Source organism: Lolium perenne, chromosome 5 (assembly GCF_019359855.2).
Source record: "Lolium perenne isolate Kyuss_39 chromosome 5, Kyuss_2.0, whole genome shotgun sequence".
Classification (NCBI taxonomy): domain Eukaryota; kingdom Viridiplantae; phylum Streptophyta; class Magnoliopsida; order Poales; family Poaceae; genus Lolium; species Lolium perenne.
In genome coordinates this window covers 134,785,478-134,807,527 of record NC_067248.2, presented here as the reverse complement: position 1 = coordinate 134,807,527, position 22,050 = coordinate 134,785,478, and the positions used below count along the sequence as shown (strand labels likewise).

The window sequence follows — 22,050 nt, the reverse complement described above, 5'->3', positions numbered from 1 at the left end:
GTTGTTAACGTTGCATGAATTTCACACCCCTAAAAATCCTAGCATATCCTAGCCACGTACCACAAGTCTCCTTCATTCTCGCTTGGCCACTCCTCCTCGCACCGACATGGTCCCCACCTTCGCTTTTCCCCTCCCACCAATCCACCGTTGATAGGAGCTACATGTATCCTTCAACCACTGCCCCAATGCCACCACATGAACTCTTTTTCCCCTTCCCGAGCTAACTGTGTCACTGCTCCTCTAGCTCACTGCCATCTCCTGACCTTTGACTCCGCTGTTCCTCCACCCCCTCACAAAGTCCTTATTTGCAACTCCATCACTCCTCTAGAGCTCTGACGCCCCTCTTAAGCTCAGGGCGGAGCTAACATTATAGCAATGGTGTCAACTGACACTGCGCCAATTAGTTTGGGCAGGAGGAAGTAGTACGTGAATCAAAGGGGAGACTTCAAAGATAATTAATTAATACTCTCCTTAATCCGCCTGATTTGGCTGTCCAGCCTAACAATCCTGTAGGGAGGGAGCATAATTGAGTATACAAATGAAAATTGGGGCTAGTGTTGGAGTTGGAGTTGATTTTGGAGATGAGCAAATAAAGGCTAACTCCAAATGAGATTTATGTGCTCGAAAATATGTGTCATTTTTTGCTCTAACATATGACAACTTAAATATCGATATCATATTGTTGTACTGTACTAATAGCTAGTTGCAACTTCGGAAATACCTCGCATACGACAAAACTGCTACAATTTATGTACGATTAGACTCACATAGAGATTCCCATGATTTGGCCCACTTGCTGACTCAGGCCCATATGAGTCTGGTCGTACCGAAATATCGGACAAAATTTATCGTATGTATAGCATTGCTCTTGCAACTTCATTGACCATACTGCTTATAAACGAACTATTTATAGCAACTTTGAAGTACATGCAATACTAATGCATGTACTGCAAAACAAAATTGAACTGAATGCATGTACTGCAATTAGTTATCTAGTTATTATTGAATAAAAGTAGCAAAAGGTCGCTGTCATGGAGCCCTTTCAATACGCAGATGCGCCTGCAAACAACTATATAAGGACCTTAAACATGCCAACTACTAGTACATGGCCCATCTCATCCCGACATTAATTTTTTTGGACCAACCTTTCTTCACATCACAAGCGAGCTGTCTCTATCATTTCAGAAAAGATGATAGAAAGACCAGAAGTCATCCCAATCAAATGAAACTACACGCTGAAGCAATTTAGATCCCGTACGTCCATACTATATGCATCGGGGAGAGAGATCAGATGTAGGCCTCGTGATTTCGTGAATATGACTACATGAATCCTCGAAGCATGCATTCAACCCGCTATATTAATATAGCAAATACACGATAGAACCACGAGTTTCGAACTGAAAGAAAATGTTGGAGCATCTGCAAACACATGCCTAAAAGAAGAAAAAATTGAGATAGAAGTGGACCAACTAAATGAAGGTGATCCAGAATCGCTATGCCCTCCGGATAAGTTCCACCATGCTTCGAGCACCAGATCATCACATACCAAGCAGCACCTTCAAGAAGGAAAGTAACTGTTGCTGCCCAGACCAGATGGTCCTAGGATTTCCCCCGACACACAGAGGGAGGTGGGCAGAGGTTAGCCACAACGCCCTCCAGGAAGGAATGGGGTGGGCGGCACCGCGCCAGTGTCGAGCGAGCCGACAAGGATTTCTCCCAAAAAAAAAACCCTATCCACGACCCCCGAGCGGTCCTTTGCACTTGAGCCCTACAAGGACTCGGTCTCAATACCACCAAACTCGCCATTCACGAACATGTTCCACTGCATTCATGAAGCCTCCATCATCGTCTCACAACGAATAGCGTCACGAGGCCTGCAAGGTAGAAGCGAAAAGTAGCTTCAATTGGGGTAACAGTACAACGACATGACCTAGCATGCTCGTAAAGCCCCCGCGAGGCAAACCAGTCCCAATAGAGTCTGGCCAGGTCCAGAATATGGGTCCGTAAAGCCTGCCGCCGCACTGCAACTGGCTGACCGCCATCACCGTGAACCCTAGCCCAACCAACCGCACCACCACCTACAAATCACACGGTACAAAGGGCAGACCTGCCTGCCCCCGACCTAGATGGGCCCCACATTGCCCAGATCTGGGCCAGTGCTGACCCGCAACCACCTGCCGATCCGCGCCGACCCGCAGGACCCTGGCCACGCCGACATCGCCCGATCGAAGCCGATCCTCCGCCGCCCAGGGTGCATCACCGCCAGTCGGGAGACCCCGCGCCTCGCTGTCTCGCGCGCGGGTAGAAGCAGGTCGACTGTCGCCGAAACTGCGCGGGCTTTTCCCGGCTGCCCACTCCAGCGGCAGTGGTGGTGATGGGGAGGAGGAGAGGCTCTCGGGTTAGGGTTGGCGGAGTTGCTACACGGGGGACGAAGGACCGAAGCGTCACATGCAAAGAATACTTCTTGACCAGTACACGAATCCTGGCACGTTGGCACCTCCTACACCTTGGCAAGGTCTGTAACCTCCCTCTGCCGCAATGTAGGCTAAAGTTAACAAGAACCTCAACAAAGTGGCGCATGGACCGGCGAAGAACTCCATGAAGCAAAAACATATCTTATTCCAATTGTCTTTATACTAACACTACACTCCAAATTGTAGACCCATTTGCGCCCAAAAATCAACATGTTCTTATTTCGTCAGTTAGTATCTGGTTGTTGCAACCGTGAGGCTCTCCTATGCGCGTAGTCTTTCCAATTGCAAAACAACACGCACGCGAAAATTTATGTTCATCGATACTGACGGCCGGGAGATTAGAAAAAAATCAAGTCAATCGGATCGCTTCCGATGCAGGCTCAGATGCTGTAACTTGCATCGCATGCGTCAACAACCTTTCGCGTGCACGCACGTGTTCAGGCTGGCTGTAAGATCGCAAGGAATCGGACGGCTCGATTGCATAGACGGATCCTCTTAATTAATCCACTAGTATGAAGCAGTTGCTTAGGCTCTAGATCGATTGTTGGTGACTCTAGCCAGTGTACTTTTGACTTGTCGGTGCAGATACCTTATTTATCTTTTAGTTCCATGGAAGGAACCGAAAACATATGGCACAGGGACCGTAGCCTATAATACAATTAGGTTTAGTTTGCCATCGTTTGCAAGATGTCTGGTTGGTGTAGTTGGTTATCACGTTAGTCTCACACACTAAAGGTCCCCAGTTCGAACCTGGGATCAGACAAACTTTTTTGTTTTGAAATTTCGATCAATTGAGTTCCTTTTAATTAGTACCGCAGGAGCATGGATTACGTAAAAATCGGCTGAAAAATCTGTAGCAGCCAATGGTAGTGCTTCGTCTGTTTTGATTGTGGTTCCAGAAGGCTATAAGAAAAGAACACATTGTAAAACCAACACAAAATTGTTTTAAGATGAGCATACACCGGGTCCTTTTACTTTTGTTCAGTTACTTCAGGAAGTATTTAAAAGGTAAACTTCACCTTCTAGTAAAGAACATCATAACAGAGTCCGCAACAGGAAAAAAATAAACAGCAACAGTCCGCCATTGCTCTCCTTCTTTCATCACAAAAGATGGCAGGCTTCCACCGTATCAAGCAGCAAAGTTGCATTTATACAAGAGTACTAGTGACTAGAACGCATGATACTAGATGGTTGATGTCTTGTAGGAGATCACTGCTACCATATGATTTATTATACATGACATGCTTGCATATGCAAGATTTACCGCACATGACTTACATGACAAGACACAATGGCAACGTTTGCAACCACCAGCATAAAAAAATACAGAGACGGTTTACTCTACTCCCTTGCAAAACACTTGGCTAGACCACCACGATATACCATACCAGCGTAATAACCTGAAATACAGAACAATATCGGTAAAAATTAGGCGGCCAAAGGACAGTCTGAGTCGCGACATTCTTGAAGCCATTTTGATCTAAAAAGATCTTGAAGTGAATGTTCAGTTTGTCAGCATTGGATTTGTTCTAGTGCAGATATACCATGTTCAGTTTTCTCAGAATGACACCTCACAGAATCATACATTGTGTCGTACGAGATGGTCCCTAGATCTTTCAGTAAGACAAGTAGCTAAATTTTTCTGCGTGAACGACGAAAGGTAATATTGTCTGTAGTATCTTGGATACATTCTTCTCTAGAGCTGACATGCCTGATAAATTAATCCACTATTATGGAGCGGTTGCTTTGGCTCTAGTAGATTAACTGTTGGTGACACTTTTTGATTTGTCGGTGCAGATATACCTTTTAGTTCCATCGAAGGGACGCAAACATATGGCCCAGAGACCATACCCCGTTCTGCTGTTCCTTCGTGATGCACCCCGGCTTCTTAGAGCTGAAGGCCAATTTCGGTTGCTCTGTTTTGGTCATAATGTTTTTCAACAATAACATTCCTAGTTTACCAATGCTAACACATATGTCTGGTTGGTGTAGTTGGTTATCACGTTAGTCTCACACACTAAAGGTCCCCAGTTCGAACCTGGGATCAGACACAATTTTTTATTTTTACGGAAAACAAATTTGCACTTATTTTGAATAATCGATCAATTGCAATCTTTTTTAATCATTTTTCACGATCAATTGCTATCTTTTACGTGCCCCAAGAGCATGGATTCTGCAAAAAATTGTTCAAATATCTGCAACAGCCAACGGCTAGTGCTTCCTCCGTTTTGATTATGGTTTCAAAATGCTGGGAGAAAAGAACACACTGTAAAACCAACGGAAATTTGTTTTAAGATGAAGATGCACCGGGTCTTTTTTCCTTTGGTTCAGTTATACTTCATGAAACCTCTAAAGTGTAAGCTTCATCTTCTAGTAAGAACACCATAACAGAATCAACAACAGTCTGCCATGCTCTTCTTTTTCACCACAAAAGATGGCAGGCTTCCACTGTATCAAGCAGCAAAGTTGCATTCACAGAAGAGTACTAGTGACTAAGAACACATGATACTAGATGGTTGGTTTCTTATAGAAGATTACTTGTGCATGATTTATACATGACATGCTTGCATATGCAAGATTTACTACACATGACTTGCATGCCAAAAGACACAATGGCAACGTTTGCGACAACCAGCATCCAAAATACAGAGACCGTTTACTCCGCTCCCTTCCAAAACACTCCGCTCAGCGCTAGACCACCACGATATACCATAGAGCAGCGTAATAACCTGAAATAGAGAACAATATCAGTAAAATTAGGTGGCCAAAGGACCGACTGAGTTGCCACATTCTTGAAGCCTTTTTTTTTTATTTAAACAAGTCTTCAAGTGATTGTTTAGTTTGTCAACATCAGATTTATTCAAGTGCAGATATACCGTGTTCAGTTTTGTCAGAATGACACCTCACAGCATCATACATTCTGTCGTACTAAATGATCCCTAGATCTTTCAGCAAGATAAACAGTTTAACTTCTTTTTGTGGGAAAGCAAAATGGTTATGTTGTCTGTAGTATGCAAGATACATTCTTCTCTAGAGCAGACATGCCTTTTAAATTACTTATGTTATTATGTGATAGCCATATAATTACACTTCGTGACTAGAGTCAGAGAAGACACATACTTGTTAAATATGACCACAAAACCTAGAAGAAACAAAGGACAGGTGTGCAGTACAGAGATTATGACAACTTTTACCTTGTTTACTACATCAGTTCATACGTGTCAGGCCAGCATATTTTCTGTCAGAAAGAACCTCGGCACTTTGTAGATCCGCAGAGGCATGCCCTGAGCTTGCAAGCTTGGGGAAATTTGCCCTTAAAGCCAGGAGGAGCCCCTCTTACACCATAATCATAGGTCAGTTCAGTCATGGGAGGAATATGCTTCATCGCGAAGAACATGATATGTGGATAATTATCATCCCCATGGTCATACTGCACAGCCTGCCAAAGGAGATTCGGGGAGCAGCTATGGTTGATAAAACGAGCTACGTTCCCTGCCTCTTTTGCATTTATCACGATAGGGAATTGCTTGAAGTTCTCGGCTGTGGCATCAGTACTCGCTTCTTCAAACAATTCTGCACCTAGATTATATCTTAAAGCCTTATCGTTGGGAAATGACGGGCGAAAGATGTAGTCATCTTCCTCAATATTCGTGTTCATGTTGGTTTCATCAATCACTTCACCAGCATACTCGCAAATGAATGTACCAGCACGGATTGGGTCCCATGATCGGAGACCCCATCCACGGTCTCCAGTCGAGAAAACCTCCAAGTTTAGTTTAACCCCTTTCTGCGCGACCCTGTTTCGACATTCTTGAGAACAATGACAATCAGAAGAGCACTCATAAAGCATCGGAACATGCTTCGCAAGCACCCCGGATGAGCTGTAAGGAAGACCACCACCATTCTGTTGCACACATGAACAGTTAGTGTCACCTGGCAAGCACATGCTAGGGCATTTGCAGTTCTGCACTGGCTTGTTGGTGTAGTTGGTTATCACGTTAGTCTCACACACTAAAGGTCCCCAGTTCGAACCTGGGATCAGACACAATTTTTTATTTTTACGGAAAACAAATTTGCACTTATTTTGAATAATCGATCAATTGCAATCTTTTTTAATCATTTTTCACGATCAATTGCTATCTTTTACGTGCCCCAAGAGCATGGATTCTGCAAAAAATTGTTCAAATATCTGCAACAGCCAACGGCTAGTGCTTCCTCCGTTTTGATTATGGTTTCAAAATGCTGGGAGAAAAGAACACACTGTAAAACCAACGGAAATTTGTTTTAAGATGAAGATGCACCGGGTCTTTTTTCCTTTGGTTCAGTTATACTTCATGAAACCTCTAAAGTGTAAGCTTCATCTTCTAGTAAGAACACCATAACAGAATCAACAACAGTCTGCCATGCTCTTCTTTTTCACCACAAAAGATGGCAGGCTTCCACTGTATCAAGCAGCAAAGTTGCATTCACAGAAGAGTACTAGTGACTAAGAACACATGATACTAGATGGTTGGTTTCTTATAGAAGATTACTTGTGCATGATTTATACATGACATGCTTGCATATGCAAGATTTACTACACATGACTTGCATGCCAAAAGACACAATGGCAACGTTTGCGACAACCAGCATCCAAAATACAGAGACCGTTTACTCCGCTCCCTTCCAAAACACTCCGCTCAGCGCTAGACCACCACGATATACCATAGAGCAGCGTAATAACCTGAAATAGAGAACAATATCAGTAAAATTAGGTGGCCAAAGGACCGACTGAGTTGCCACATTCTTGAAGCCTTTTTTTTTTATTTAAACAAGTCTTCAAGTGATTGTTTAGTTTGTCAACATCAGATTTATTCAAGTGCAGATATACCGTGTTCAGTTTTGTCAGAATGACACCTCACAGCATCATACATTCTGTCGTACTAAATGATCCCTAGATCTTTCAGCAAGATAAACAGTTTAACTTCTTTTTGTGGGAAAGCAAAATGGTTATGTTGTCTGTAGTATGCAAGATACATTCTTCTCTAGAGCAGACATGCCTTTTAAATTACTTATGTTATTATGTGATAGCCATATAATTACACTTCGTGACTAGAGTCAGAGAAGACACATACTTGTTAAATATGACCACAAAACCTAGAAGAAACAAAGGACAGGTGTGCAGTACAGAGATTATGACAACTTTTACCTTGTTTACTACATCAGTTCATACGTGTCAGGCCAGCATATTTTCTGTCAGAAAGAACCTCGGCACTTTGTAGATCCGCAGAGGCATGCCCTGAGCTTGCAAGCTTGGGGAAATTTGCCCTTAAAGCCAGGAGGAGCCCCTCTTACACCATAATCATAGGTCAGTTCAGTCATGGGAGGAATATGCTTCATCGCGAAGAACATGATATGTGGATAATTATCATCCCCATGGTCATACTGCACAGCCTGCCAAAGGAGATTCGGGGAGCAGCTATGGTTGATAAAACGAGCTACGTTCCCTGCCTCTTTTGCATTTATCACGATAGGGAATTGCTTGAAGTTCTCGGCTGTGGCATCAGTACTCGCTTCTTCAAACAATTCTGCACCTAGATTATATCTTAAAGCCTTATCGTTGGGAAATGACGGGCGAAAGATGTAGTCATCTTCCTCAATATTCGTGTTCATGTTGGTTTCATCAATCACTTCACCAGCATACTCGCAAATGAATGTACCAGCACGGATTGGGTCCCATGATCGGAGACCCCATCCACGGTCTCCAGTCGAGAAAACCTCCAAGTTTAGTTTAACCCCTTTCTGCGCGACCCTGTTTCGACATTCTTGAGAACAATGACAATCAGAAGAGCACTCATAAAGCATCGGAACATGCTTCGCAAGCACCCCGGATGAGCTGTAAGGAAGACCACCACCATTCTGTTGCACACATGAACAGTTAGTGTCACCTGGCAAGCACATGCTAGGGCATTTGCAGTTCTGCACTGGCTTGTTCCTACTAAGAGATCTCAAATACTTCACTCCAGTGACATATTCAAAGTGGCTCGGTCTCTTTTCGTCACCGACGTCATTGACAAGGCAGACAGGTAGGTTCTCAACCTCCGATGATAAATCCAACGTTATGGCTTTTTCTCTTGTGGCAGGATTTGCTTTCCACTTCTCTGTCATCTTCCAAACTGAAATTCCATCAGGTTGGCCTGGCTCCCTCCTAAGCTTGTACTTGAAAACACTGAAACCATTCGCCGCGGTGTCCATCCAAGAATCTTCGATGCGGTAAATCCCATCATATATATAAACCTTGCCCGAGTTAATGAATGGATCATCCACACCGCGCACAACCCTGATTTGATTCTTCTTCTTGGCACTGTTCTTGAGAGCAAGGTTTCCTCTCATAAGCTTCTGGTCATGCTTCTTGTACCGGCTATTGCCGCCGTGGCCTGTGTACACCAGAATATCCGTGTCATTTTCATCATTCTCGTATCCACCAGATGAGATAATGTTCACGGCAAGACTCGCATCTTTCCCAACTTGTGTAGCCGGCAGGTAATCGACGCCACCCATTATTGGCACATGCAAACCCAAAATGTTCATTTCCATCCTGTAGAAGAAAATATCTCCAATTTCAACACCCGGGACAGGCCCTATTATCTTCATGTCATTGATCCTCAGGTTGTTTTGATTCATGAGAACACTAGCCTTCAAGTCGGCACGCTTGCTACTATCCTCATTGTCAGCTAACTGCAGCGTATAGCGCCGGAGCGAATCAAACATGTTCATTGTCGCTTCAACTAACTCCCTTGGGCTTTTTGACGAGGAGCGCCAGCAGACAAGCTCCTTGCTGAGGCTCCTCCTTACTGGTCTTTGCTCGATGTCAGTTGCATTGGAGTCTGCAGCTCGCCGAGCCTTCTTGGTTGCCCTCTTCAGTGAAGGTGGTTTTCTCTTGTTGTAACAGGGATTGTAATCTTCATCCGATCCTTCATCTGATGATTCGTCTTCATGTCGCTGCGTGGGGAATTTCACCGAGATTGGTGTGACCTTCAGAGGAATTGTGGACGCCGGTTTATGTCGCGGCGTGGGGAATTTCGCTGAGATTGGTGTGACGTTCAGAGGAATTGTGGACACTGGTTGCGGCGTAGGAAATTTCGATGAGATTGGTGTGACGTTTGGAGGATTTGTGGATATCGGTGATTCCTGAGCAGATGATGCAGGATCTGGCCTAGGATGTTCTGATGAGGAGCAGGACCTGAATATAGGTGTGATGTAGACTACTGGTGGATCGGCTGATACACTTGATACATCATACCCTGGAGGTGTAGGGAACATCGGCGACAGTGATTTTAATGGCTTCAGGTCCAGAGGCTGCTCGTCAGCTTCTGCATCATCTTTCGAGCTCCCGACAATGAACTCCTGGCAGTAGCAAAAAAAAGATGTCACTTAGCTATGGACTTAATAGATGTTGATTTATATATTGAAGAGCAAACATAAGGAACGAAGAATAACATATAAGTCTGTAGATTCAGAAAATGGTATCAACTCCTGAACTGAAAAAACAGGACAACAGTATTATTTCTTATGAAATGAAGCAATCAGAAACAGAAAAGCTGCATATTTTGATCACTAGTTTGTTCGCTGGGTGGAATTAGTATTTATCAGATGGACAGATGGTTGCAGTATGAAAATGGCCTGCTGATGAACGAGTAGGGTTTGTTTGATACTTACACACTTCAAACAAATGTGATAGTAGTTAAGAAAATACTAATTGTTCACTCCGAGTTAAGAAAATACTATTTGTTGACTGTACTCTTGTGAAGAAAAGAGAGGTTCATAAACAAAAACAGTAAATACATCTGCAAATTCAGGTGAAGGTGTCATATTTTGAACTGAAAGGACAGAACCACCATATATACTACCTTGTGAAAGGCAGCAACCGGCAACAGAGCAAAATTACACATTTAAAAAGAAGAAGCGGAGCAAGATACATTCTTGCTCACTGTTGCTTTGGCCGGGTAACCCGCACTTTTGTGTTGAACAGATATATTTATTTTAATTTTTTTGCAAGAAAAGAGATATATTTATGAACTAGACTGGACAGATTGGAGTGGATATATCATATAATCCCACAGAAAACATATTTACTTCAGCATGCTACATTCCATCTTCCTCTCCTCCTCACACATCAACAAAAAATGCAGGCATCGAAAAAAAACAGGGTCATTTTTCAAGTACAGAACTGACGAGGAACTCATCCAGGTCCAGGGCCCCAGGAATCCAGATGAGAATGTCCATTCCTCCACGGAGAAGATCCAAATCCAAAGATAGTACTCAAGAACACCAACCAGAAAAGAAAACCACAAGAACTTGCCAAAAAGATTAGCAGGAACTTACCATGAGGAGAGGACGTCGTCGAAGTGAACCGCTCTCTCGCTCTCTTTCCGGTGAAGCGCTGCCTTGGAGGTCACAAGTGGGGGCAAAAGGCACTCGCTTGTACTGTTGGAGGCTCCCCTCGGTGAAGTCGTCTGAGCTGAGCTCTGAAGGCTACACGTATACTGCCAGGCGGTCATGTCACAATTAAGCTCCGGCAGGCTCACCTCACAGACTGTGCTTTGACTTACACTGCCCACCGTTGGATCAGCCTGGAGATTCGTGCCACTGGATCAACTGGAAAAAGACTTGGCGCGACTATGCCACTGGAATCAACTGGAAAAGACTTGATGCAACTACATGTCGCATGGCAGCTGTACTACTCTAGTCGGTGGCAAGTTATTACTCTTCGATTCCCAAGGCATCATTACCACAGCAGGTGAAAGTCATTTCGCTCCACCAAAAGCTTGTTTTGCCTTCTTCCGAGGGTAAACAACTTAAACCACGGTACCATTTTAATCATCCTCTGCCATTATCTAGTCAGACCATTTCAGCAAACAAAATGACAAAATCAACGAGTGTTGTAGTAATATACAGGTTCGCCTCTTGGGTTGCATCATCAACTCATGTAGCAACAGACTGATGTTGGAAGGAGACAGGTAACCCTCACACCTTGGTTTTGGTTTGCATCATCAACTCAAGTAGTCAAGTAGATGCTACATTTGGAACCAGAGGACCAAACATGGCAAGCTAACTACTGGTACTGCTAAAGTGCTAATGAACCAATGGACGGTGAACATCTACATCGCCCTGAAGCGTTTCACACAGTTGGACATGCAAGAGGCTTTGCTGTGGCTGAAGCTGCTCCCGGTGCTCCTGGTGTCGCTTTGTCCCTGGAAACATCCGCCAAGATCTCGTTTTCCATGGCCTTTCTCTTCTACTCCTACATCGGTAAATTATGGTGAAAATATTTCTGCAGGAGTCATAATCACAGTGACAGTTTCAGAAACTTTGAAAAAAGAATGAGATAGAACAAAAGGTATGAATCTTAGTGGTAAATACTACAAAAGTTTTGCTGGAGTTACTTCAAGAGGCATTGCTTGTGCATTCAATCACCAGAAAGGGTAAAACTGGGCTATAAATCAATGTATTGAACATATGAGCTAACCAATTTTGAGCTATTATTACGATGTAAAAACCACGACGAAGGTCCCTGCGTCAGCCTTGCTAAGCAGTTGTTTCTTCAAATTTGACCATGGCACCAGCTATAGTTTTCTCTCATCTAGGATTGCATAAGTGTATGAAATGCAGACTTTGATGCTATTAACTTAATCACTTTCTTGCACATAATTTACAACTAGCAAGGGAGAAAATCTTGCCAAATAGCACATCATATGGCCTTTATTATCTTTTCATAATGCCACTTGCGTTTACCAAAATAGAGGTTTATCTCCTTCAGGTTTCACCATGCTATACCACCAAAAGATTCTTATGTTGGATCATGTCTCGAAAGTATGATGCTATTTCAGACTAGTCCACATATTTCACCGAGGGGAATGCATGAAAAACAAAATTAAATCTGCTCCTACCATACACCATCAAGAATGTTCAATATAAATGAATTATAAATCAAGAATATTGAGTGTCCAGTCTCTCTCACTAAATATCACGGGTGTCTACGGGTGTCTACGGCACATAACAGGAAAGATGATTTCTTTGCCGAGCTCTTGGGGCAAAAGCCGGCCCAGGGGTGCCGATGGTTAGTTCTTGGCGATTTCAATCAGATTCGGAGGGCGAGAGACAAGAACAAGCGTAATGTTAACCGGGGTCGCATCATTCGCTTTCGGGCCGCACTTCACGCTTGTGAGCTCAAGGAAATACACTTGCAAAATAGAAAATTCACTTGGTCCAACGAGCGGGCAAACCCAACTCTTTGCAAGCTAGACGCCTTCTACTCCAATTACGAGTGGGATCTTCGCTTCGACACGCATATTCTCCATGCCCTCTCTTCCTCTTTGTCGGACCATTGCCTGCTCCTCCTTGCCGATGATAGCGGGCCCCGGAGGCCGCGTTCGTTCAAGTTTGAGAACTTTTGGGTGAGGTTACCCGGGTTCGGTGAATTGGTGCAACACGCTTGGAACGAGCCAACCCCTCACACCGAACCGTGCCATGTTCTCTTCCACAAATTGAGGCATACCGGTTGCGTGCTTGCCAAATGGGGTCGGAGTCGCTTCTCTAACACAAAGGTTTTGATTCATGCGGCCCTTCTTATTATCCTTCATCTTGACTTGGCCCAAGAGAACCGTCTCCTTTCCTCCGATGAGATCGACCTTCGCAAACGGTTGAAAAGAAAGGTCCTCGCCCTCTCGGTGGTAGAAAGGTCGAGGAAAAGACAATGTGCCCGCGTTTCCAACATCAAGGAAGGTGATGCTAACACTAAGTATTTTCATATGCGGGTCAATGCGAGGCGGAGAAAGAACCACATTTTTAGGCTCCATCACAACAACGGTTGGGTTACGGAGCATGAGGCCAAGGAGCAAATCATCCACAACCATCTCCTTGAGACTATGGGTCCGGTGCAACCCCGCTCCCTTGATTTCAATTGGGAGGGCTTGCACTTCACCACACCGGATTTGGATTGCCTTGGGGAACCTTTTTCCGAGGAGGAGATCAAGGAGGCTATTAACCAAATGCCTAGCGACAAGGCCCCGGGCCCGGATGGATTCACCGGCGCTTTCTTCAAGATATGTTGGGATACTATCAAGGTTGATGTTATGAACGTCATCCAACTCTTTGGGAGCCTACACTCGGAAAATTTCCATTGGCTAAATTCCGCGAACATCGCCCTTTTGCCCAAGAAAGATGGGGCCGAGGCTATCTCCGATTTCCGCCCCATTAGCTTGATCCATGCTATTGCCAAGATTATTGCCAAGATGCTTGCTTTGCGCCTTGGACCCCTCATGGATGACCTTGTCTCCAATGCCCAAAGTGCCTTCATAAAGAGAAGAAGCATTCACGACAACTTCTTATATGTCAAAAACCTCGCTACTAGGCTTCACAAGAATAAAACCGCGGCGCTCCTTTTCAAACTTGATATCCGCAAGGCTTTTGACTCTATCCGTTGGGACTACATTATCGACCTTCTCCAACGCCGGGGCTTCCCTCACCGCTTCCGAGAATGGGTTCTCGCGCTTTTCATCACCTCCACCTCACGGGTTCTCCTCAATGGGGTGGCCGGCCCCCCTATTCTTCATGGCCGTGGACTGAGACAAGGGGACCCCCTTTCCCCGCTACTTTTCGTTCTTGGCATTGACCCCTTCTCGTAAATCTTGGAGCATGCGACGACATTGGGGCTCCTTCACAAGCTCCGGGGTAGAGGGTCCATTCTTAGGACTTCGCTTTATGCGGACGACGCGGCAGTGTTCATCGCCCCCTTCAAGGAGGATATCAAAAACTTCGCGGACATCCTTGGCCACTTTGGGTTGGTCACCGGGCTTCATACTAACTTTGAGAAGAGCTCCGTGGTTCCCATTCGTTGCGGGGGCATCGACCTTGATGTTATCCTTGAAGGGGTGCCGGCGGCAAGAACTTCCTTTCCTATGCGGTATCTTGGGTTGCCTCTTTCGGTTCGCTCCTTGAGGAGGGTCGACTTCCAATTTCTTGAGGACAAGTGCGCCAGCAAGCTACCAACTTGGAATGGCAAATTTATTACCACGGCCGGCCGTACCGCCTTGATCAAATCCGTCATCGCCTCTCAAGCCATCTATCACCTTACGCCGCTTATGGTTCCGCCCGAGACTATCAAATTCATCAACAAACTCCAAAGGGCCTTCCTTTGGTCCGCCAAAGATACTACTACCGGTGCCAAGTGCAAGGTAAATTGGGAGCTAGTGTGCCGCCCGAAAAGGTTAGGTGGGCTTGGAATCCTTCATACGGACAAATTTGCTACGGCTCTCCGCCTTTGATGGCCTTGGTTTGAGTGGAAAGACCCCAACAAGATTTGGGTCAAATACGGGAACCCTTGCAACAAGGATGATATGGATATGTTCTACGCCGCCACTTCGATCTCTGTTGGGAATGGGAAGAAAACGCCATTTTGGCATGCCCCTTGGCTTGGCGGGAGAAAGCCAATAGATATCGCTCCGCTCATCTTCAACTCCTCCAAAAGGAAAAATTGGAAGGTTGGGCAAGCCCTCCATGACCGTGCGTGGATCGCCAAGATTGACTTGGGAAGACCTTTTACCGCCGATCACCTTCGCCAATTCATTGAGCTTTGGCCGCTTCTCAACACCGTCACTCTTAGGCACGACATTGACGACGGCATCATTTGGAGGCTCACCCCGCATGGCGGCTACACAACCAAGTCGGCTTACGAGCTGCAATTCTTCGGGTCCACCGCCTCGACCATGGATAAGTACATTTGGAAAGCTTGGGCCCCGCCGAAGGTGAAATTTTTCGCTTGGCTTGCGAATCAAAAACGCATTTGGACGGCGGATAGGCTTGCCAAGCGAGGGTGGCCAAACTGCGGCCTTTGCCCACTGTGCAAACAGGTCACGGAATCGGTGGATCACCTCTTCGTTCATTGCCGCTTTACCGTTCGTCTTTGGACTCGGGTTAAAGATTGGTTGGGCATTCCGGAGTTGACCCCCTCAAATTGGGAGGGGCTTTCGATCGAGGATTGGTGGAGAAGAATGTTGTATGATGCTAGGATCAACCGCAAAGCTATGGCTTCCCTCACTATGTTAGTGTCCTGGGAAGTGTGGTGCGAGCGTAATGCTAGAGTTTTTCGTAACAAGCTTGCGCCTTCGTTTGTTGTGTTTGATAGGATCAAATCCGAGTCGAGGTTGTGGGTCTTAGTGGGGGCTAAGTGCTTGGGTGATTTCATGCCGGGAGAGTAATACCTTTTGTATATGTCGGGGCTTCTAGCCTCTGTAAACTTTAAACTCTTTGCTACTCCTTAATCAATGGAAAGGGGCAAAATCTATTTGCCCCCCGTTTCAAAAAAAAAAGTCTCTCTCAGAAACGTGTATAGGTCAAGGTCACCAGAAAGGTAAAACTAAGTTATAAATCAATTTATTGAGCATGAGCTAACCAACTTTGACCCACTATGATGTAATAACAATGATGGAGATCCCTGCGTCACAAAAATCAGCCTTGCTAATGCAATTGTTCCTTCTAATTTGACCATTACACCAACTATTATTTTTCTCTAATTCGCAAGCGTATGCAATGCAAACTTTGACGCTATTAACTTCATAAATTTCTTGCACATAATTTAACACTAACAAGTGAAAATATCTTGCAAAATAGCACAACATATGGCATTTTTTCATAATGTCCCGTGCATTTATAAAAATAGAGGATTATCTCCTTCAGATTTCATCAGGCTATCCAACCAAAAGATTCTTGGGTTGGATTGTGTCATCCAAAGTATGTTCATACTAGTCCACATATTTCACCAAGGGGAGGACATATGGCAAAATACTATGTAAATCAGATCATGTTCTAAACCATAAGGAATGTTTTATGCAAATCAGTTTAAAAGCAAGGATATTAAGTGCCATGTCTCTTGCAATAATGGGCATCGACACCATTTAGTACCGGGAGATAACTGCTTAATAAGTTGCAGAAAGTAACAACTTAGCAATATTATATTGACTAAGGAATCACTTGGAGTGCAGAGCTGTTCTAATTTCATAGGCTACCTTACGGACTAAATCGTTCTTCTGATACCATGACGCAGTCCGAACGACCACCACCACCAACTAACTAGTACTGTACCATGTTACCGCACAACCGGTAAGAAATAGGATATCTTCCGTTAAAGTTCCTCAGACAGAACGAGCTCTCAGAACTTCTTGTGACAACAAGAACCAAGAGGCATCAGTCATGCCGTGCAATGTCAGCGTACATGGTAGTATGGTTCTACCTCCTAAATAGAGTCAACCCCGTGTGGCGTCAGGTCTCTAAACCTCGGAACAAACCGTGGGCGTCCTTGGTCTGAGCTACAGAGGTCTCCCTTGTATTGGTGAAAAATGCCGCTGAATTTCCCTTCCACGTAGACGAGAATGGTTTGGTAAAGAGAAACACCGCCGCCGCTCCCCCTACGATTCGGCTAGGGTTTACCGGGCCATGGCTATTACCTGCCAGCAGACTGCGGCCGCTGTTGATCGCTGAGAGGCGCAGAATCCGCAGCTCCGCCCCTGGTCTCCCATTCCCCTCGCCTTCTCGCTAGAAAGTGGAAGCTTCTTCGCCCACTTCTCCCATTCCATGTTCGGGAGGGAAGGGAAGGGGATTTGCGTGCAGTGATTCAGTGAAGAGGAAGGGGGAGGACCAGAAGCTCCTCTCTTCGGGCCAATGGTTATTTGGATAGGCCCAATGTTGCCCGCAATGAGCCTCAGCGGGCCTAGTACTGTATCTGGGCCTCGACTCTGTCTGCACGTGGAGCGACGGCCTCCAGGCTCCGGGTGAGCCTAGTAATGGAAACATGTTTTTTTCTTTCTCAGATTGCACTTTGTAGCACGGCCATCACGACGCAAACGGACGCTGAGCGACTATTTGCGTCCGCCGTGACCGAAAATGCGTCTGGGCCCTTCTCCAGCGGGGCGACGCAAAGTGACCGGGCCGTCCGCGGCGATGCAAATCTGGCCCAATATGCGCCAGGTTTGCGTCTGCGCGGACGCTCCACGTTCGCAGCGAGCGTCCTCCTTTTCTTACCCGGTCCCGCAAGTCAGGGACAGGGAAATCGAGCGCTTCGATTTATATCTTTTTCCCCTTCTTTGCTACCTTAGTGCGACGGCACCACCCCAACCCCACCCGCCGCCGTCCCGCCGCAACGGCGTAGTACTCGATGTCAGCTTGGTTCTCGCCGCGCGGGAGAGCAGGATCGTAGTCGGGGTTGGCTCCGGCGCATACCTTCCGCCTGTTTTGGGGCAAAATTTTGTCGGTTGCGCCGCCCGGCAGCGCCGCCCACGACCTGTTCGGTCAATTGCGCCGTTATGTGTCTTACTCCTGTTTTCGGCGCTATTGTGCATGGACATTGATCCACAGTTCGTACCCACGCAGATGCTGGACAAGTTCCGCGCGGAGGTCGTTGACTCCTCTTCCGACGAGGAGTCCGATCAGTCCACGCAGACATTGGCAACTACTGCGGCCTCCATGATCCACGAGTTCAATTCAAACCAGGGGCCGGTGCACCGGGGCTCTGTCAAGGGCCGCTCAAAAAACCTGCCGCGCAACAGAGTGGAAGGGCAGCTCCGGCTCCACAAGGACTACTTCCACCTCACCGATCCGGTGTTCATGGAAAAAATGTTTCGGCGCCGGTACAGGATGTCAAGGGAGGTGTTCATGGTCATTCTACGGGGTGTCCGACACTACGACCCCTACTTCCAATGCAGGCCCGATGCAACAGGTGCGCTAGGCTTCACCTCCTACCAAAAATGCTCCGCGACTATTCGCATGCTATCATATGAAATGGCTGCTGATATATTCGATGAGTATCTTCGAATGAGTGAGAGCACCTGCCTTGAGGCCATGTACAGGTTTTGCCGAGCCGTGATTTCCGTGTTCGGACAACTTTACTGCCTTGAAACTCTTTATTTTGTTGTTTTCAAACATCATAATTCATGTCGACGCGGAAATGCGTCGGGCCGCTGGAGGCACCCCCAGGTGCAAACGGACGCGCGGGAAAAAAACGGTCTTTTTCGCATCCGCCGCGCGATGCAAGCGGACTCACGCGGACACCGATTTGCGTCGCCCCGTTGGAGATGCTCTTATTCAATTTTAGTAGCTACAATTTGAGATATAATTCGAACTTGATACCTCGAGGAAGCAGAAAGAAAGGGGAACAAGGGTGCCGTGCTGGCCAACTCCTTGCTTCATTGGTTCCTTAAGTTTTTTTTTTTTTTGAGAAACATCCGCCCTCTTTATTAAATCAAAGTGCGAGGAATACAAACGCCTTCAGGCGGATTAATAAACCAAACATGTCTACCTACTTGTAGGGATAAAACTAACTGCGCAAGATTATGCGCCTCTTTATTCGATGATCTTCCTTCATGTGAAAACATAGCTTCCACGAATCCCCTTGCTCCAAACTGTATTTCTGAAATTATATGACTATAAACCCCAAGATTGGCTTCATGCAGAGCGTTCACCACCCGCAAGCAATCACTTGCGATCATCATCCTGGGTAATTTGAGGTCTTGCGCCAGGTTGAGGCCTTCCCGGACAGCTAGCGCCTCCAAGATCTCTGGATCAACTAAACCATGAAACAATACAGCTGAGGCACCAAGATACTCTCCCGCCTCCGATCTAGCGACAACAACAACTGATCCGCAACTTCCACTCCTTGACACCCCTGCATCCACATTGAGTTTTGCCATCCCAGGTGGCGGTAGAATCCATCTAGCAGGTTTCGGTTTCTTCATTTGGTCCAGCTCCATAATAAAGCTGTCAATAAAACAGTGTGTGCTGAGCGGGCTTTGAAACGAATCTTCATGAATTGCCTTGCGCCGAGCGTGCCAAATTGCCCACAAAGTAACACACATCCGTGTAAGCTGATTGTGCGTGAGGGTGTCTATCATAGAAAAAAGCCAGGTCCTCGCCTGTGCTTCATTCACCTGACACATATGTTCAAGCAGCTCCTCATCTGTCAAGGCCCAGACGCATCTCGCCATCGTGCACTCAAGCAACGAATGACGCCATGAATCTACTGCCCCACATATACCACAGGAGCTCGACGTTGTAATGTGTCGCCAGCTCAACAAGTCCGCCGTCTGCAATGATTGTCGCGCCAGCCTCCATAAGAAAACCTTCAGTTTGGCTGGAACTTGGATGTGCCACAAGCTTGTCCAACCCTTTTGCACATCCTTCGTGTTCGAGCCCGCAGACGCCCCCTCAATCCAAGCGACTCTTTTCTCTTCAGTTCAGCCAACATCCTGTAAGCCGAGCGTACACTGAAAATACCCCTACTGTCATAGTGCCAGGCCCAAAAATCTGCTTGTACACGCGTACTGAGAGGGATAGCCTGGATCAGCTGTACATCCATTGGTAGAAAATGCTCCTGAAGCAGGTCCCCATTCCATTGCCTCATCGTATGATCAATAAACTCTGAAACGCGCTGGGGTGTTTCTTGATCCGGCGGTGTCCGACAAGCTATAGGCCGTAATGCTCCATCTCTGGGCAGCCAGTTATCAACCCATGCATTAGTAGTCTCCCCCGTCCCGATACGGCGGATCAAACCCGTAGCTAGGACCTCCCTTCCATCTAGAATAGACCTCCATATCTTTGATGGATGAGATCCTAAGTCAGCAGTCATGAAATCTGAGTCTGGGAAGTAGATAGCTTTGAGCATACGAGCACTGAGCGTGTTGGGAGACTGGAGAATTCTCCATCCTTGGCGCGCCAGCAGTGCTAAGTTGAATAACTCAATATCACGGAAACCGAGGCCACCCAAAAACTTCGGTTTTGTCATGTCCTCCCACGACACCCAACATGTCTTCCTCTTGCCATCTTTTGAGCCCCACCAGAAATTCCTTATCAGCGAGTTGATATGTTGACATAAGCCCCGTGGGAGCTTGAAGCAAGCCATCGAGAAAACTGGAATTGCCTGCGCAACTGATTTGATCAAAACATCCTTCCCTCCAGCCGACAAACACAGCTCTATCCAACCTTGAATCCTCTTCCATATACGATCCTTTAGAAATTTAAAGGACCCATTCACTGATCTCCCCACATCAGAGGGCATACCCAAGTACTTTTCACTTAGAGACTCATTCTGAACGTTAAGAATCAGTTTGAGTTCCTGTTTTACTAAATTTGGACAACGCTTACTAAAGAAAATTGATGACTTGTCCAAATTTATCCTCTGTCCCGATGCTCGACAGTAAGCATCCAGTGTGTCCCGAGCATCTCGGGCACTCTCCCCATTTGCCTTAATAAACAGCAGGCTATCATCGGCGAAAGGAAGGTGGTTCACTGCCGGGGCAGTGGGGGCCACTTGTAAACCCTGTAGCGTTGATGATTCACTTCTAGCTTTTAGGAGGCACGACAGGCCCTCTGCTGCTAACAAGAACAAATATGGCGATATTCGGTCACCTTGGCGGATACCCCGAGATGGTTGGAATTCCTCTAACCGTTCTCCATTAAACAAAACTGAGAATGATACCGTAGTAACCATCCTCATGATCATCCTCACCCATGTTCGATGGAAACCAAGTTTTTTCATAATTGCTTCAAGATATTCCCATTCAACACTGTCATAAGCCTTCCTCATGTCGAGTTTTAGAGCACAAAATCTATGTTTGATTGCTTTGTTCCTCTTCATAAAGTGAAGGCACTCATAGGCCGTAATTATATAGTCCGTAATTAATCTGCCCGGCACGAAAGCTGACTGTTCGTCAGATATAATCTCAGGTAACACCACCTTCAGTCTGTTTGATAGGACTTTCGAAGCAATCTTATAAATCACGTTACATAGATTGATAGGCCTAAACTGTCCCAGCTCCTCTGGCTTGTCTACCTTAGGGATTAGGACAAGAAAGGTCTTGTTGAAACCAGTCGGATCATCCTCTCCCCGGAGCACACGAAGCACAATATTCGTCACCTCCTCTCCGCAGAGATCCCGGTGTCTTTGAAAAAAATGTGCCAGAAATCCATCAGGCCCCGGCGCTTTGGTAGGGAACATCTGGAAAAGAGCTACTCTCACTTCCTTCTCGCTGATTGTAGCGATCAGCTCCTTATTCATAGCTTCAGTAACCCGTACTGGTACTGTGTCTAAAACCGCTGCCATGTCCTCCGTTCCCTCAGATTGATATAGGTCTCGGTAGAACTTTGTGGTAGCGTCTGCCATCTCCTTTGGATCTTCCGTCAAATCACCACTCGGTTTCCTCAAGGAGGCAACCTTGTTCTTCCTCTTCCGTTGATTCGCCCGAAGGTGGAAAAAACGTGTATTCTTATCGCCTTCCGCTAGCCACTGCACCCGGGAGCGTTGCCGCCACATCACCTCCTCCCGATGATCTAGTTCCACTAGCCGGTTGACAGTCTTGATTTCCGCATGGGTAGGTCCCACGCGTGTCGGTTCCTCTCGCATCTTCTTCAGTTCATCCCTCAAGATGCGTATTTCTTTCCTGACACCTCCAAACGTACTAGATCCCCACGTCTTCAAAGAGTCTGTGACCGCGCAGATCTTCTCCTGTAGCTCACCAAGTGTCAGTGCTTTCCCGCCTTGGGTCCATGC

At 46.2% G+C, this 22,050-nt stretch overlaps 1 protein-coding gene and 3 non-coding genes across 6 annotated transcripts; 3 read left to right on the top strand and 1 right to left on the bottom strand.

The window, feature by feature from the left end:
- Positions 1–3,163: 3,163 nt before the first annotated feature.
- TRNAV-CAC (transfer RNA valine (anticodon CAC)) lies at positions 3,164–3,237 on the top strand. Its single transcript has one exon. It is a non-coding gene; the product is annotated as a tRNA-Val (tRNA).
- A 1,214-nt stretch (positions 3,238–4,451) lies between these two features.
- Positions 4,452–4,525, top strand: TRNAV-CAC (transfer RNA valine (anticodon CAC)). Its single transcript has one exon. It is a non-coding gene; the product is annotated as a tRNA-Val (tRNA).
- A 1,920-nt stretch (positions 4,526–6,445) lies between these two features.
- On the top strand, positions 6,446–6,519 carry TRNAV-CAC (transfer RNA valine (anticodon CAC)). Its single transcript has one exon. It is a non-coding gene; the product is annotated as a tRNA-Val (tRNA).
- Positions 6,520–6,815: 296 nt separating this feature from the next.
- On the bottom strand, positions 6,816–17,149 carry LOC127299970 (histone-lysine N-methyltransferase, H3 lysine-9 specific SUVH3). 3 transcript variants are annotated; one of them, XM_051330033.2, is made up of 4 exons: positions 16,958–17,149; positions 10,839–11,787; positions 7,663–9,860; positions 6,816–7,197 (listed from the first exon to the last, which is right to left on the bottom strand). In XM_051330033.2, the coding sequence occupies exons 2-3, from the start codon at positions 10,839–10,841 to the stop codon at positions 7,710–7,712; spliced, it is 2,154 nt and encodes a 717-aa protein (XP_051185993.1). In that variant the 5' UTR covers positions 10,842–11,787; positions 16,958–17,149; the 3' UTR covers positions 6,816–7,197; positions 7,663–7,709. The 3 variants fall into 3 exon arrangements, with proteins under 3 accessions (XP_051185993.1, XP_051185991.1, XP_051185994.1); XM_051330031.2 differs by having other exon boundaries at positions 10,839–11,757; XM_051330034.2 differs by having other exon boundaries at positions 10,839–11,751.
- Between the last annotated feature and the right edge of the window lie 4,901 nt (positions 17,150–22,050).